Genomic DNA, 17,291 nt, shown 5'->3' with positions numbered 1-17,291 from the left:
CTTGGGGCTCAGGTTGAACCTCAAGAAAAGTATGCTTTCTCCAGTGCAGAGGACAACTTTTCTAGTGGTTATATGGGATTCTACTATGATAAGGGCATTTCTGTCCTCAACATGCGTAGGGCCAATCCTATCAACAATGAGCAAGATAAAGCGGGATCTGGGCATCCCCTCCAGTCTCTAAGAGAGACTGTTGGGGCTTATGGCAGCAGCAGCCAACGACATACCATTGCACCTCTTGCACATGAGACCGTTTCAGTGGTGGCTAAAAAGTCAGAGGTTTCATCCGAGAATGAAACTTATGAGAGTAATCAGTGTCACGTGGTGATGCCTATGTGCTCAGAGAATTTGGAGGTGTCCCCAGTTTCTAGCCTCGGGTCACACTGTAGGGGCATCTCCTTATCGCAAGACAGAAATAACACATGCCTCCCTCACGGGCTGGGGCATGGTCTTAGACGGCTGTCCTGCTCACTGTCTCAGGAGCGGCCCTCATCTGGAGTGGCATATAAAATTCCTAGAAATGTAGGCCATAGTTCTAGCACTGAAATTCTTTTTTCCTCAGTTAAGAGGTCACCGTGTGTTAGTTGTGAAGACAATTCAGCAGTGGTCTCATATATTAACTACCAGGGTGGGTTACATTCATGCCCCCTGTTCAGTCAGGCGCAGATAATTCTCTGGGCAGAGGGAAGGTTATTGTCAGTGAGTGCAATGTAAATTCCAGGTAACTGGAATGTGGGGCAGACATCCTGTTGGGGCAGGGGCTAAGACCTGGGGATTGAAGGCTCAATCCACAAGTGGTTGAGTCCATATGGTGGAGGTTCGGCCAAGCGGAAGTGTATGTGTTTGCCTCTGAGAAGACAACACGTTGCCTGCTGTGGTTCACCCTCACTCTTCCTGCACCACAAGGGCTGGACGCCATGCTGCACACGTGGCTGAGGTCAATTCTGTATGCTTTTCACCTGATTGCTCTGCTCCCACAAGTTCTTGCAAGAGTTTGCCAAGACAGTGTATGTCTGCTGCTAGTAGCACCTTATGGCCAGCTCGAGTATAGTTCTCATGCCCTATTGATGGAGACGCTTTGGGGCAACATTCTCTAACATCACGGTTTATGTGTGGTGTCAGGTGGCTGAGGGCCATCTGCATACCTTCCTGGGACCTTTCTATGCACCTGGAAGGTCTGTCATGTGCCCCATTTGAGCCCTTAGAGTCAGCCTCAGAGAAGCTTCTGAATCTAAAGGTAGCTCTTCTGCTGGCCCTGACATCTTTCAAGTGTGTAGGAGATCTACAAGCTCTCTCTGTGTTTCACTTCTTCCCCTCTCCCCTTGTGGGTCAATCACAATATCGTATCCCACAGCACCCTCAGGCTGTTTCTCATTGCAACAACATGACAAGGCTGTTCCAATTCATCCCAAAAGTTTTCAGTGGGTTTGAGGTCAGGGCTCTGTGCAGGTCCCTCAAGTTCTTCCACGCCAATGTTGGCAAACCATGTCTCATGGAGCTCACTTTGTGCACAGGGACAGTGTCATATTGGAACAGGTTTGGGTTAGATGGCTTCCAGTGAAGGAAAACCTTAATGCTTAGTGGCATTAAGGCCTAAATTAGGCCTACTAGCTAACTAGCAAGGTAAACCTGTTAGTTACCAAGCCAGTTTAACTGATTTTATAAATAAGTATTTTGCTGAGATAAAATAGGCATTGCAATGATTGAGCTCCTCTACCCAACAGTTTGGTAACCAGAACTGTCTTCTGTAGACCTTGGAAAGGGGTCTGATATGATAGTATGTGGTAGAAACAAATGTGTTTATTAACACTTTTCCAATTCTGACACCCAATAGCACAACACAACATTTTAGAAAACAAAATCTGGTTTGCTGTTAAAAATCACTATAGACTCCCACTATGATTTGCAACCAGGAGGCATGACTGACATCATGCCGTATCTCACTCAGGGTTCTATTTAGTAGGCAAATTCCTATATAAGTGAGCCATTGTTCTTCGAGAAACAGACTGGAAAGATATCCAAACAATTTTTAGGTCTATCTTCCTTCAAGCTTTTGTGCATACTTATAAATATGTTTCGAATTAAATAATCAAATCAGGTGTGTGACTGACTCTGGACTATATGAAATGGATACACTCTGGAAGAGGACATAACTATTCTATTATATGTTCTATTCTATTCTATTATATGTATTCTATTTTATTCATTTGTTCATCCATCCTCAGATGCTGATATATGTTGCTGCCTGTGAGAGATAATGTTTTTCATTATAATAATGTCCTTGTTGTGTGAAGTTAGTACTGTTTAATCTGCCATGACCTCACTGGTCTGTAATATTTATTTTATGTAGTCTTCTGTATTGCGCTTTTATATTCTGGTGTGTGTTGCCACATGGTGTGGGAGGAACACTATTTCATCGCATTGCATCTTTATGTATATCTATTGCAAGGGAATAAAAAAATTTACATATGAAGCCTGGTTGAAGTTTTAGTCAGTTGGTTCGTTAATATTTCTTTAATATCTAACCCAGGGCCCCTCCCACTTAAGTCTGTTGGAGTGGGCACTATACATGAAACAAATATTCATACTAATTAGTACTGCCAGACTCAATCTATTAATGTAAGGAGCGATGCATTTCAGTTAAGACCACGTTGGTGTTGAATTTCACCACTGCTTCTCTTATTAATTCTCCACCACATCCTAAATAAGATCATGGCCTTCCTCCAGCATCCCTACAGCACTGCTATGTTGTCAAACATGGCTGGCCTTTGTTAATTGGATTAAAGCCTAGATCTTGCTCAGCCAAACTTGTAATGGCATTGTTAACCACCTGCTAGCCACAGGTGCTGTGTTAATAAAGGCATAAGCCTATTAGTGTAAGCAGATTAGCTTGATGTATTTAAAAATATATAGCCTGCTGCTGAAAGAAAGGCACACATGTCCATATCTCTCTCAGATAAATCAAGTTCACCTTCAGCTATTAAAGGTAGAGAATAGTCGCACTTTCTTTAGGAATCAATTTGTAATAAAATGTAACAGGATACTATAAAGTAAACAGGACATGTATCAACACCCTGTGCCTTTTTGCAGGAACATATGTGACAAAAGTAACAGCAACAGATGCAGACGATCCCACGTATGGCAACAGTGCGAAAGTGGTGTACAGCATCCTGCATGGCCAACCATACTTCTCTGTAGAGCCTGAAACAGGTAAACTCTGTATTCCTTTACTAAATATCTGTATTTATTTAATAAATAAAGAAAGAAAATACTGAGGTATGTATAAATATCAAACTATATTATAATATACTTTATTTTTATTATTATTTTGAGCAGTAAATTAAAATATCAAAATAACAAAAAATATACATATATTTTTTTATTTAAATGCAAATTGTCTTTGCGTTTAAAAAGTCAAAAGGTAACAGAAATAAAGTACACTGTTGTGCAGTTTTTGAAAGAAATCATGTTCCAGGTAACATCAACAACCTTGATGAGGTTTTTTTTTTTTTTAATTATTATAAATGTGGTTTATTATTTAGCAGCTTTACAGAAATACAGATTTAGATTTAGATCACTAATAAGCAAGTCAGTCAACATGAGGAAAAAACCATGAGAGGAACCAGACTCAAAAAATATCCATCTGGATTACACCAGCGAGTGGGATTATACATCATTACAGTACATAGGTGTGGAAGAGTAAAGACAAACAGTGTGTTGAGAGGATGTTCAGTATGAGCATATTGTGAGTAAGAGTCATAAGATGACCACAGAACAGTCTTTATGATTACAGCAGCTGTTCTTTAGATACAAATCTACAGGATCCGTGTACGATCATCCACTGAAGCATTGCATGAGTCATTGGCATAAATGAGGTGCAAATCTTTAGAAAGGTCTATGACAGCATAACAGGAGGTAACACAGGCATGAGGGCACCCTGGAACATCAGCATCCTGCTGGGGGGACATCAGCATCCCAAAATGAGTGGGGTGGTGGCTGACAGCATCAAAACGTCCTGATTATCCATAATTGTATTTTCCTGAAACGTTAGATCTGCACCTTTACCTAAGAGTAAAGCAATTTAACATACTTTCTGATTAAGCAAATCAACCTGGAGACCCAAGATACATGCTGTGTCTGAGTCCTGAACACTAATTAAAAAGGCTGCTCCATATGGAAAAAAAATCTGTGTTATTCTATGTACTGATTAAGATCCTGCACTCAGATACTGTGGGGTGAGACCATTGAGTGCTTCATAGCTTATTAGTAGAATTTTCTAATGAATGAAAAATAATTCTGGGAGCCAAACTAGCATAGGTAGTAAAATATAGGTAATATGGACTCTAGCTGCTGCATTCTGGACTAACTGGAGCTTTATGCACCTATTTTAACATTCAGATATAATCCAGCCTAAATGTTAAGTGAGAACTTCTTTTCTGCATCACATTATAACATATTCATGTCTTAGCAATGTTTCTGCTATGTACACAAGCTTCAATAAAAAGACTGGAGTTAATAATCGCAGCACGTTCTTTCACTTCTGCACATGATTGAGCTGAAAGAGGATTTACATCAAAAGTTACTGCTTAATCATAAAACTTACTTCTATCTACTGGTGACCCTAGTAGATGTACTTCTGTCTTAGTTCTATTAAATTAGAAGTTAGTCAGGATCCAGTCTCTAATGTCTGTTACCCATTTCTGAACTTTAAGATTGTACCCGTCATCTGGTTTTGCTGACACGTGCAGCTGTGTGTCATCACCATAGCAGTGGAAGCTAATATCATGTGTCCAAATAATTGTACCCAGAGGTAACATATACAGAGAAAAAATAGCAGTGGCTAAAGACTAGAGACTTGTGAAACACCAACCTACTTTTGCATGCATGGAGTCATCCATTAATCAATAATATTTACAAGCTAAAGCAGTCAGTCAAATAAGAACTGAGCCAGGAATAAGCCATTCCCTAAACTGCAACAAAATGTTCTAGTTTATCTAGAAGAATATTGTGATTTATTTTATTAAATGCTGTGCTGAGATCAAATAAGATGTTTCTAACATTGACATAGTAATGCACAAAATGTAAATCAATATAAACATGTTTCATGTCTAAGACTCTTGCCCAGTACTGTATAATAACATACTTACAAGAGGTTAATAAAACATTTCTTTTTTTAAATCGGAAAATTTCCTGTCAGAATGAAGTCAATGCACAGGATGCAATTTAATTACAACACATCGACCCCATTAAACAAATGGTGAAAGGCTGCTTGATTTCATTACGTTGTGGCTGGTCTGAGCAATAGATTCACATCAGAGGCCAATTCTAAACTGTAACTCACTTTGAAAAGTGGGGAAGCAATAGATATCCTGTCAACTCAATAGCTTTAAAGATCAATGTCCATGTGAGCAGGTGCTACATTTCACATAGTCCAATAATCCAGTGAATACAAAGTTAGCTTCTCTATTTTATGCTGAAATAACTCAAATATTATTAAATAAACTGCAAATATGTTATATTAAAAATAAACGTAAAGGGTTTTTTTTTCCAAAGTGTATTAATTGATTCATTTTGAATTCAATAAAATATGACCTCCTACTATTCAAATGCTGTTAACTATGGCTTAAATCAAAAACATGGCATGCATCATTTGGATAAACAGCTGTAAATAATTGAGCACATATTCACTCATCACTGCTCTGACATTCCTAAAATCCCTTGGTTAGGATTCATTTAGACATCACTACCACTGGAACCACACAGAGCACTAATTCAATTTCTTGGGATTAAATTTCCTATGCAGCCCAGGGGGTTCATACTGTAACAGGAAGGACAAATCAACCTTCCTCATGTAATGCTATAACAAAATTGATAACTCTTGTACAGACCTACAGTATCTCATAAAAGTGAGTACACCCCTCACATTTTTGTAAATATTTGATAATATCTTTTCATGTGACAACACTGAAGAAATGACACTTTGCTACAATGTAAAGTAGTGAGTGTACAGCTTGTATAACAGTGTAAATTTGCTTTCCCCTCAAAATAACTCAACACACAGGCATTAATGTCTAAACCGCTGACAACAAAAGTGAGTACACCCCTAAGTGAAAATGTCCAAATTGGGCCCAAAGTGTCAATATTTTGTGTGGCCACCATTATTTTCCATCACTGCTTTAACCCTCTTGGGCATGGAGTTCACCAGAGCTTCACAGGTTTCCACTGGAGTCCTCTTCCACTCCTCCATGATGACATCACGGAGCTGGTGGATGTTAGAGACCTTGTGCTCCTCTACCTTCCGTCTGAGGATGCCCCACAGATGCTCAATAGGGTTTAGGTCTGGAGACATGCTTGGCCAGTCCAACACCTTCACCCTCAGCTTCTTTAGCAAGGCAGTGGTCGTCAGTGAAGGTGTGTTTGGGGTCGTTATCATGCTGGAATACTGCATACTGATCATGCTCTGCTTCAGTATGTCACAGTACATGTTGGTATTCAAGGTTCCCTCAATGAACTGTAGCTCCCCAGTGCCGGCAGCACTCATGCAGCCCCAGACCATGACACTCCCACCACCATGCTTGACTGTAGGCAAGGCACACTTGTCTTTGTACTCCTCACCTGGTTGCCGCCACACACGCTTGACACCATCTGAACCAAATAAGTTTATCTTGGTCTCATCAGACCACAGGACATGGTTCCAGTAATTCATGTCCTTAGTCTGCTTGTCTTCAGCAAACTGTTTGTGGGCTTTCTTTGCATCACCTTTAGAAGAGGCTTCCTTCTGGGACAACAGCCATGCAGACCAATTTGATGCAGTGTGCGGCGTATGGTCTGAGCACTGACAGGCTGACACCCCACCCCTTCAACCTCTGCAGCAATGCTGGCAGCACTCATACGTCTATTTCCCAAATACAACCTCTGCATATGACGCAGAGCAAGTGCACTCAACTTCTTTGGTCGACCATGGTGAGGCCTGTTCTGAGTGGAACCTGTCCTGTTAAACCGCTGTATGGTTCTGGCCACCGTGCTGCAGCTCAGTGTCAGGGTCTTGGCAATCTTCTTTTAGCCTAGGCCATCTTTATGTAGAGCAACAATTCTTTTTTTCAGATCCTCAGAGAGTTCTTTGCCATGAGGTGCCATGTTGAACTTCCAGTGACCAGTATGAGGGAGTGTGAGAGCGATGACACCAAATTTAACACACCTTCTCCCCATTCACAACGGAGACCATGTAACACTAACAAGTCACATGACACTGGGGAGGGAAAATGGCTAATTGGGCCCAATTTGGACATTTTTCACTTAGGGGTGTACTCACTTTTGTTGCCAGCGGTTTAGACATTAATGGCTGTGTGTTGAGTTAATTTGAGGGAACAGCAAATTTACACTGTTACACAAGCTGTACACTCACTACTTTACATTGTAGCAAAGTGTCATTTCTTCAGTGTTGTCACATGAAAAGATATAATCAAATATTTACAAAAATGTGAGGGGTGTACTCACTTTTGTGAGATACTGTACATCACACACAGCAATAGATATAAATAGAAAAGGAACAGATAAATAAGAGTGAAACTGAGAATGGGAGGAAGGTGGGATCAATCATTCAGCACTTCACATAGCTGTGTGCTTTGTAGAACCTGATGATAAGAGTGTCAAAAATGATGCCTTTCATGTTGCTCCATGGCACACAAACCCAAGAGATAAAGTGTGACATCGTTTTCCATATTACCTGATACCAGTGAATGAAACACCTCCATGACCCTTTTAACCACCCACCTCCATGTCTAATCTGACCTATGGGGTGCTTGCTTGATCTGTAAAAGCTTCCTCTGGCATTAGGCAAGCTTTTTGTACTGGGAAAAAAGTAAAATATAAAATCAATCTTTGTTCAGATACAAAGAATGAACTCCTTACCAAATGACCTCCATTTTTCAGAAAACCAAAACTGAAAAAAACCAGCCTTCTGGTGTGTAGAATTATTTCATGAGCACTTCTCAACTATAGCTGCCGTTGATTAAAATTTAAGACCAAATACAATGTGTGAGCCACTTTAGAAAAACACTTTAGAATATTGGTGAAACAATAATAATTTTGAATAATTATTGATTAATCCCATAAGATCATAGGATAATGATCCCATGTCTTGACATTGTTCCCTTATTCACCTCCTTCTTCCTGCACTTCCTGCAACCTGATATCCAAACTGATGCTGATTCTCTCCCTTTCTTGATTTATTTTTTTTTTTGTGTGTGTGTAAAGGGGTTATTAGAACTGCTCTACCTAAAATGGATCGTGAGGTAAAGGAGCTTTATCAGGTTCTTATCCAGGCAAAAGACATGGGGGGCCAATTGGGTGGTCTTGCAGGAACCGCAACCATCAACATCACCCTTAGTGACGTCAATGACAACCCACCCAGATTCTCTAAAAGTAAGGCACTTCATTATTATATTGCTCAATTGAAATGTAGCTATTTTCACAATGTAAAGAGATCTATAATGTGCTATAATCAGCAGATATTTGTGTGTGTGTGTGTATATATATATATATATATATATATATATATATATATATATATATATATATATATATATATATATAAAATATGTGTGTGTGTGTGTGTTTACATGTTTACGTGTTTACAGTATAAAGTAAAACTGAAACAAAAAATATGATTCATCTGCATTGTGCCCTGAAATGTAAATGTTAATTTGCAATAAATAGCCAAAAAGATAATACAAATACAGTGCAATTTCAGCACATGCAGTAACATTTTTTTGGTAAAACAGCTTTGTATTGCAGCATATCAGATTTTAAGGGTATTTTCAGGGTATTTTGACCTTTTTCAGGAGAACCATACTGTCATATCACAGCAAACCAGTGACTACATTTCCCATCCTGCACTGCTGCCTACAAACATGGCCGCCATGGACTGCAATTCCCAGAACACTCATATTCATTCTAATCACGCATACCTGCATCAAATTCGCAGCACTCACAACCACAGTATAAAGAGACTGTTTCAACACAATGACTTTGTGAAGTATTGAGTGTTATCACCATACCAAGCGTTTGTACCCCGTTCCTCATTTAGTTTCATGTTCATTGATCTTGTTTCTTGTTTCTCGTTCTCGTTTCTTGCCTTGCCTATTTATGCCTGTTTGCAGATCGCCTGACCCATTGCTTGTTTTTGACCACGCTATTGTCTCATGATTTGGATTTGTCTGCCTGCCTCTCTTTATTAAAAGCTCTTATCTGCACTTGCATCCTAACCTCCATTACATTAATAACGTGACACCTATAGGTTGCTTGATCTGTAAAAGCTTCATCTGGCATTGGGAAAAGTATTAGACAAGCTTTTTGTATTGAAAAAAAATATATAATAAAATATAAAAGCAACAATCTTTGTTCAGATGCAGAGAATGATCTCCTCAATGACCTCCATTTTTTCCAGAAAACCAAAACTCAAAAGATCAGCTTTCTGGTCTGTAGAACTATTTCTTGGGCACTTATCAAGTATTTAGTGCTGCTGATTTAATTTTTTCAAAGATCAATACAATAATATTGGATAATTATTTTGTATACATTTGGAATTACATTAGTAATCACTACCCTTTAATTCACTCTTTTCAGGAGACCATAAGTAAACAGTGAACTTACCATACACTTGTATTTAGTCAGCTATGCACTGCAGCTATTAGATATATTACAAGGTCTAGACTAGATTGTAGATATGGCATTTTAAATTGTAGTGCAACGTTATTGTGTTTAACTACTAAACTATCAGCCTGTACTGCCAGTGAATCATCATGCTCCTCACATTAATAACAATTTGCTGATATAATCTATACTGTGGGTGGCATGAACGCACAGTAGATAGCATTGCTGCATCAGAGCTTTGATACTGAACTCAGGGTACTGTCACGTTACTGTTATTGTGGATTTCCTCCAAACTCCCAAACCACGCTGATAGAAGTCTTGGCTACAAAGTGTGAATGTGTGCAAATGTGTGTGGGCATGTTGTCCTGCGATGAACTGCATTGCATCAAGTGTTCCAGGGATAGGCAAAGAATCCATAGTAAGCATGACCAGGATAAACTTCATATCAATTCACATAACTATATAATACAAAGTCAGTCAACTAGAAAAAGTTGTAGCTCAGAGGTAGCCCAAACATTTCACAGCACATACAGTGTCTTCATGTATATTAGTATGGACTTTACAGTGCACTCCATTTGTTACGCCACGGCAAACTCGCGACCGCAATACTCAGAGGGCGGCGCCGCTTACGGACATGGCAGACGGGGACTACACTTCCCAGCCATGCCCGCACTCAAGTTCACCTGAGTATTGATCACCAACACCTGTGCGGCTGACGAAGTTATAAAAGGCCTCGTTAAGCGTCGCGCCATCGCGAAGTAAACGCTTAGTTCTTGTGACTTAGTGATATTACCAAGCCTTAGAGTTATTCTAGTTTTTCCCGGTATTTGGACTTTCCAGCCTGTTATCTACGGTTACGATTCCTTGCTTTATCCCTGTTGGATTGTTTGCTGATATTCGTCTGTTTTCTGCCATTCATCTCACGTTGCTCCTGCACTCGCCACCCTGCCCGTCTGCGCTTGTCTCCAGCATTTAGCGTGACAGATTAATTCGCCGAAACAGGGAAGTAGCAGGAGATTACCTGGTCGGGAGAATGATTTATTACTGGGACTTCCCGACTCCAGAGGAGTTCTACGCTTGGCAGTGGAAGCAGCAGATTGCGCTAAAAATACAGCAGGAGGAGCTCCAGATGAAGCAGCGGCAGGCTGAGGTGGATCAGGTACTCCACAACCTGGAGGCGCTTAGCCCCCGTCCCGTAGCGCCGAACAGTGCTCCACCTTCCTGCCCTGCTGAGAACCCAGTCACCCCGCCCAGTCCGGAACCGAAGGCTGGTCTTGAACTTTTTTTGGGGGGGGCAACGGCGACATCAGAGCTCCAGCTTGAGGCCTACGGGAGGTCTCAGCTGTGGAGCTCCTGCCTGAGGTCAGCATGGCAACCTCAGAGCTCCAGCTTGAGGCCTACGGGGAGGCCTCAGCTGTGGAGCGCCTGCAAGCCGAGGAGGCTGTCCCGCTGTCCAGCCCAGCAGAGGAGGCTGTCGCGCTGCCCTGCCCAGCTGAGGAGGCTGTCGCGCTGTCCTGCCCAGCCAAGGAGGCTGTTGCGCTGTCCCGCTGCCCTGCCCAGCCGAGGCAGCTGTCCCGCTGCCCTGCCCAGCCGAGGAGGCTGTCCAGCCCAGCCGAGGAGGCTGTCCCGCTGCCCTGCCCAGCCGAGGAGGCTGTCCCGCTGTCCGGCCCAGCCGAGGAGGCTGTCCTGCTGTCCAGTCCTGCTGGGGATGTCGTCCAGCGTTCCAGTGCTGCTGGGGGCGTCATCCAGCATTCCAGTGCTGCTGGGGGTGTTGTCCAGCATTACAGTCCCACCGAGGATGGCGCCCCGACTTTCAATCCCACCGGGGGTGGTTCCCCGTCTGTCTGTTGTCTGGCGAAGGCCGCCTCGTTTTCAGACACAGCAAGAGACATCTCACACAGGGGGCCCAGGACCCCCGTTGGAGGGGGGTTGTGTTACGCCTTGGCCGGCAGATGGCACTTCGGCGTGGCTTCTGAGTGCGCGCGTGCACGTGACTGAACTGGGTGAAATGGACACATGCCTTTTGTTTTGGCTTTGTTCCCTTCCTGTTTCGGTATTGGTTTATGTTTGAGGATGTCTTTAATTTGCCCCAGCTGTCTATGCTTTAGTTTGATTGTGTTTGTTATTTAAACCCCTCGTGTGGCTGCGCACTTCGCGCAGTATTTACGTTTGTAATGTTTAACGAGTATTGGTATATGGTCACATTAGTAGCATGTATGTGTAGCATGCTAGCGGTCGTAGCTTCGTGTTTGTTCTCGTGCAATGCCTAGACTGTAGTCTCATGGTTAATCTAGTTAATCTTATTCAGTATAGACCGCGCTCCCTGTGTTTGGTTTGTTTGCTTATGAATAAAGACAGCGCTCCTGCGCCTACTTCCTGTTAACCGTCTCGTGTCGTTACACCATTAATATTTCACCCTTGGTAAATATGAGCAAAGAAGGCTGTGAAAATTCTCTTTATTGTTTAACCTTTTGATCTTATGTTAAAAAAAAAAAAAATCACAAAAATACTCAGCTCTCGTCAGGCTTGGGGAGTAACGCAATACATGTAATGGCATTATGTAATCGAGATACAAAAAACTGGTAACTGTAATCTATTACCATTATGTCAAAAAAGAAAGTAATCTGATTACAGGTACATTTCGTAAAAAATGGTAATACTATTAGGATTACAATTTTTTTTTAAATTTAAAACCAAATATTATTTTGTCACAATATAGACAGCTGCTTGATTGTAGTTCTGGTTCTCTCTTACCAGTCGTGGCTCACATGAGCAACCTCCTGGTGCATGCGCTAAATAAATTTTGTGCAAAGTTAATTTTGTTAGGATACATGGCATCATGGTCTCTATCAAATATCGACAGATATTAAATGAAAACTTGACTGCCTCTGCCAAAAAGCTTAAAATGGGCCATGGTTGGATCTTCTAGCAGGACAATGATCCAAAACATACATCAAAATCAACACGAAAATGGTTTACTGACCACAGAATCAGGGTCCTGCCATGGCCATACCAGTCACCTGACTTGAAACCCATAGAAAACCTGTGGGTTGAACTTAAGAGGACAGTCCACCAGCATGGACCTCAAAATTTGAAGGATCTGGAGAGATTCTGTATGGAGGAATGGTCTTGCCATGTATTCTCCAACCTCATCAGGCATTATAGAAGAAGACTCAGGGCTGTTATCTTGGCAAAGGGAGGTAACAAGTATTTACTAAAAGGGTGTCAATAATTGTTGCACACCTATATTTAACAAAAAATGTTTTTGGATAAACCTGTGTTTTGTTTGCAATTGTTTGATATCCATGAGAGCAGAGTATTTTTGTGATTTTATTTTTTGACAAAATATCAAAAGGTTAAATAATAGAGGCAATTTTTCACAGCCTTCTTTGCTCATGTTTACCAAGGCTGCCAATATTAGTGGAGAACCCTGTATAGTGATATATTGGAAGTGTATATTTGTGTAATTAGGTCAGGAGAGAATGCTCTGACACTCACTGCATGTTGGACTCTGTTCTTTGTGGATTTTTTTTCTCACCCTGTTTGTCTCATTCAGTTCATTTCTAATTTTTCTAATGACTTTGCAATTAGCTGAGGTGTTTTTTTTTCCCTCCAAAGTGGCCACTGAGAATTAACTTCAGCTAATCTGTACTGTCAGTGGTGACTCCAGAAACTTTTAAGTGGGGTATCCAGAAAGGGTCAGGGGAAACCTTGGCATGGCAAACCACAAGTGTATCATAGCTAAAATTCAGTTAAATTTTTGTATTAAAGAATGTCTGCTTAAAAGAATGTATTGTTTTTACAAGACATAAAGTATAAACTACTCAATGTAAAGCTTAATTGATTCTTTTGGAAATATGATTTATCACCACTATAATACTTTATGTTAATACTGAACAACTGTCTTAGCATAATTTGCCAATTTAGCCTCAAATGCATATTTGTTTATAGATTTGGAAAATTCTTTTTTTTAAAGGGGAGACTCACCGTTAAAAAGTAAATTGCATTCTGAACGGTGTACTGTTTCACCAAAGTGCAAATATTCTAATCAATAATTAAATGTTAAAGCATATCATGTGCATTTTCATTACAACAGAGTACTAAAAGCTTCCTATGTGAATAATTGGTTTATCCTATTTAAATTTCATGAGCCATCCCTTCCCCACCCCCTGAAGTCATCACTGAGTACTGCACATGTCTTTTTTCTTTGTACAAATAGTCTCATTATAGCAAACCCTGAACATGTAAAAGATTAACATTGATCTCTATTTTGCATGAATTTACCCAAATATTATTTTACGTAAGTAAAGTCTAAATAAACCCAACTAAAGGCGTAAATTAATGAGAAGGCTAATCATGTTTTTCCTACATCAGATACATTCCACTTGCGTGTGCCTGAGTCTTCAGCGGTGGGCTCTTCTGTGGGCCGAATCAAAGCCCATGACCTGGATATTGGCAAGAACGCTGAGGTGGAATATAACATTGTCCCTGGAGATGGAGGAGCCATGTTTGACATCATCACCAATGAGCACAACCAGGAAGGCATCATTATTCTCAGACAGGTAAGACTTAATTTCTGACACACAATGACATGCATATTGTGCATGCTTTCACACACACACACACACACACACACACACACACACACACACACACACACACACAGGTGTTAAACACATTTTTGCCTGAAACATATTAAGATACATTTCTAATTAATATGTTTGAGCATAATCATGTAATCCCATTTTTTCCACAATCAATTAATGTCCCTAATCCCACACTATTTTTGAGCTTGTTCAGCTTTTTAAATTATACTTGCAAGAAGCTGTTGTGCATGCCTTATTTTGTCTCCTACACTACACTGAATTTAGTTGATATTTTATGTACAAATATTGAAGTACAGATATTAATGTGTATTACTGTACATACAAAACCATGTTATTTTATTTAAATGTTTTAGAACAATATAAATATATTGCATTCTGTGTACAGTATGTGGTCTTTCATAGACATTTGAATGTGCTGTTGCTTAGCATTCTGAAAGGTTATCTAATTAGTGTAAGACATAAATATGTTTAATAGACAGTGTCTCTAACTTGTTTCATGCAGATTTCTGAAGTTCTTTAAAAGCCAACAAGAGCTAATTTAAACTTTTTTGTTTAAGACTAATAAGACTATTAAGGGCTATAAAAGTACAATTACTTGTTTGTTAAATTGGGTGTACATTTTCTTCAGCTAAGTGTACAAATTAACCAAAATATGGACACAATTTACTAACTGGAAAACTAATTCAACAGTTAGTCAATATCAACAGCAAATGCAGTGCTTTTCACACCTGCCTATAATCATGACACTTTCTGTCACTGTTGATATAAAACTTATTATGCTACTTTTATTTCATCATGAAAAACTTTACTATCTTATTGGATGGTGGCCAACTAATGTGACAATGATTGTGATGATTAGTATGCTTTCCACATCCTGGTTATGACAGTTTGATTTAATATATTCACAACATATTGCTGTAAAAGTAACTCTATTAGATGTTTGATTGTATCTTTGCCTTCTTATCACTTGCATGTTATCACATTAACCTAAACCGTATTTTTTTTGTTTTTTGGATTAAGTGCACTTAAATTGGAATATGGCCCTATTAGCAATTTAAAATATATACTGTATATAATATACATTTCTTCAACCAAGTAATGCAGATATCACATGTTTATAGAAGATGGTGAGGACCACACAAGTGTTATTTAGGCCCTGATAAATAAAAACATAGAACTGAAGGAGGCTGTAATTTCTTTTTCCCATGACTGTATATTTGGCCTGTGCTTTCTTCTTACTGGTTCCAGCATGCTGTCACGTATCGTGACGTAACGGAGATAAGGTAGGATGCAAGCGCAGTGTGAACAGTTTTATTGAGAGACACACAGGCAGGTAAATCCAGAACGTGATCCAAAAACGTAATCCAGTAACATGCAAAATTCAGACGATCGGCAAACAGGCATAAACGAGGCAAGGCAGGAATCAAAATCGTGGTCACGGGATACAGGGTCGATATACCAAACATGAAACATAAACAACAGCGAGGGACTGGTAGCAGAGAAACCAGCATGAACTTAACAAACGAACCTAAACATGAAACATGACATGAACTATGACTATGAATCTAAACATGAAACATGAAACATGAAACTATGGACTGACTGTGGTTATCTATCGTAAGGACTCTAAACTAATCTACTATAACTCATTCAATATTCCGCGTTGTGTGTTGGGAGGCGCGCGGTATATATGCGGAGATAATCAGCATTGTAATGGCTGACGGCTGAGGGCAATTCAGACACACGTGAAACTACAACCAATGACAGAACGGGGAGGAGACATGACAGAAACATAAACAAATGCATGTGTGGAAATGTCACGATTGTCCACAAGGGAAACGCGCGCTCACATGCTCCACAGCGTGCTACTTAAAGGGGAACTCCTGACAGAACCCCCCCCCCCCCAAGGGCACTCCTCCCGGAGTGCCATGAAACATCCATCTCCATTGGCGGCCCTGGCCCCCTGGGCAGAATGTCCCAAGCAGAGCCTGGAGACTGCACGGCGTCCTTGGCGAAACAAAAAAGTAGAGCGACGTACACGGCAGAGCAGGGAAGCACAGCGACGTCCTCAGCTGAACAGGTAGGCAGAGCGACGACCACAGATGGGCAGACAGGCTGAGCCACATCCTCAGCGGAGCATGAAAGTGGAGCGACATCCTCGGCGGAGCATGAAGGCAGAGCGATGACCACAGCCGGGCAGACAGGCTGAGCGAAGTCCTTGGCGGAGCATGAAGGCAGAGCGACGTCCTCGGCAGAGCAGGAAAGCAGAGCGACGTCCTCGGCTGAACAGGGAAACAGAGCGACGACCACAGCCAGGCATACAGGCTGAGTGAAGTCCTCGGCAGAGCATGAGGGCAGAGCGACGACCACAGCCGGGCAGGCAGGCTGAGCGACGTCCTCGGCGGAGCATGAGGGCAGAGCGACGACCACAGCCGGGCAGACAGGCTGAGCGAAGTCCTCGGCGGAGCATGAAGGCAGAGCGATGACCACAGCTGGGCAGGCAGGCTGAGCGACATCCTCGGCGGAGCATGAAGGCAGAGCGACGACCACAGCTGGGCAGGCAGGCTGAGCGACGTCCTCGGCAGAGCATGAAAGCAGAGCGCTGTACTCAGCTGAGCAGGGAAACAGGGCGACGTTCTCGTCGGAGCATGAAGGCGGAGCGACGTCCCCGGCTGAACAGGTAGGCAGAGCGACAACCACCTGGGCAGACAGGCTGAGCGAAGTCCTTGGCGGAGCATGAAGGCAGAGCGTGGGTCTCCGTGAGGCCAGGGAGAGGAGCGTGGGTCTCCGTGAGGCCAGGGAGAGGAGCGTGGGTCTCCGTGAGGCCCAGGAGAGGAGCGTGGGTCTCCTCGAGGCAGGAGGGGGGGAACGATGTTCGCCATGGAGCAGGAAGTCTGAGCGACGACCTCAGCCGAGCGGGGAGGCTGAGCGACGACCTCAGCCGAGCGGGGAGGCTGAGCGACGGCCACAGCCGAGCGGGGAGGCTGAGCGACGGCCACAGCCGAGCGGGGAGGCTGAGCGACGGCCACAGCC

At 41.9% G+C, this 17,291-nt stretch overlaps 1 protein-coding gene across 1 annotated transcript in view; it reads left to right on the top strand.

Moving 5' to 3' along the window:
• LOC128617568 (cadherin-12) overlaps positions 1–17,291 on the top strand; it is an 83,721-nt gene that overhangs the window by 25,103 nt on the left and 41,327 nt on the right. The window contains exons 3-5 of the mRNA XM_053640751.1: positions 3,088–3,207; positions 8,254–8,421; positions 14,026–14,213. Coding sequence (XP_053496726.1) covers positions 3,088–3,207; positions 8,254–8,421; positions 14,026–14,213 — 476 coding nt within the window. The remainder of the gene's footprint in view (positions 1–3,087; positions 3,208–8,253; positions 8,422–14,025; positions 14,214–17,291) is intronic.

The sequence above is a fragment of the Ictalurus furcatus genome, chromosome 13, assembly GCF_023375685.1.
Source record: "Ictalurus furcatus strain D&B chromosome 13, Billie_1.0, whole genome shotgun sequence".
In the NCBI taxonomy this organism is placed as follows: domain Eukaryota; kingdom Metazoa; phylum Chordata; class Actinopteri; order Siluriformes; family Ictaluridae; genus Ictalurus; species Ictalurus furcatus.
The sequence above is the reverse complement of the archived record's forward strand: the minus strand, read 5'-3'. Positions and strand labels throughout refer to the sequence as shown.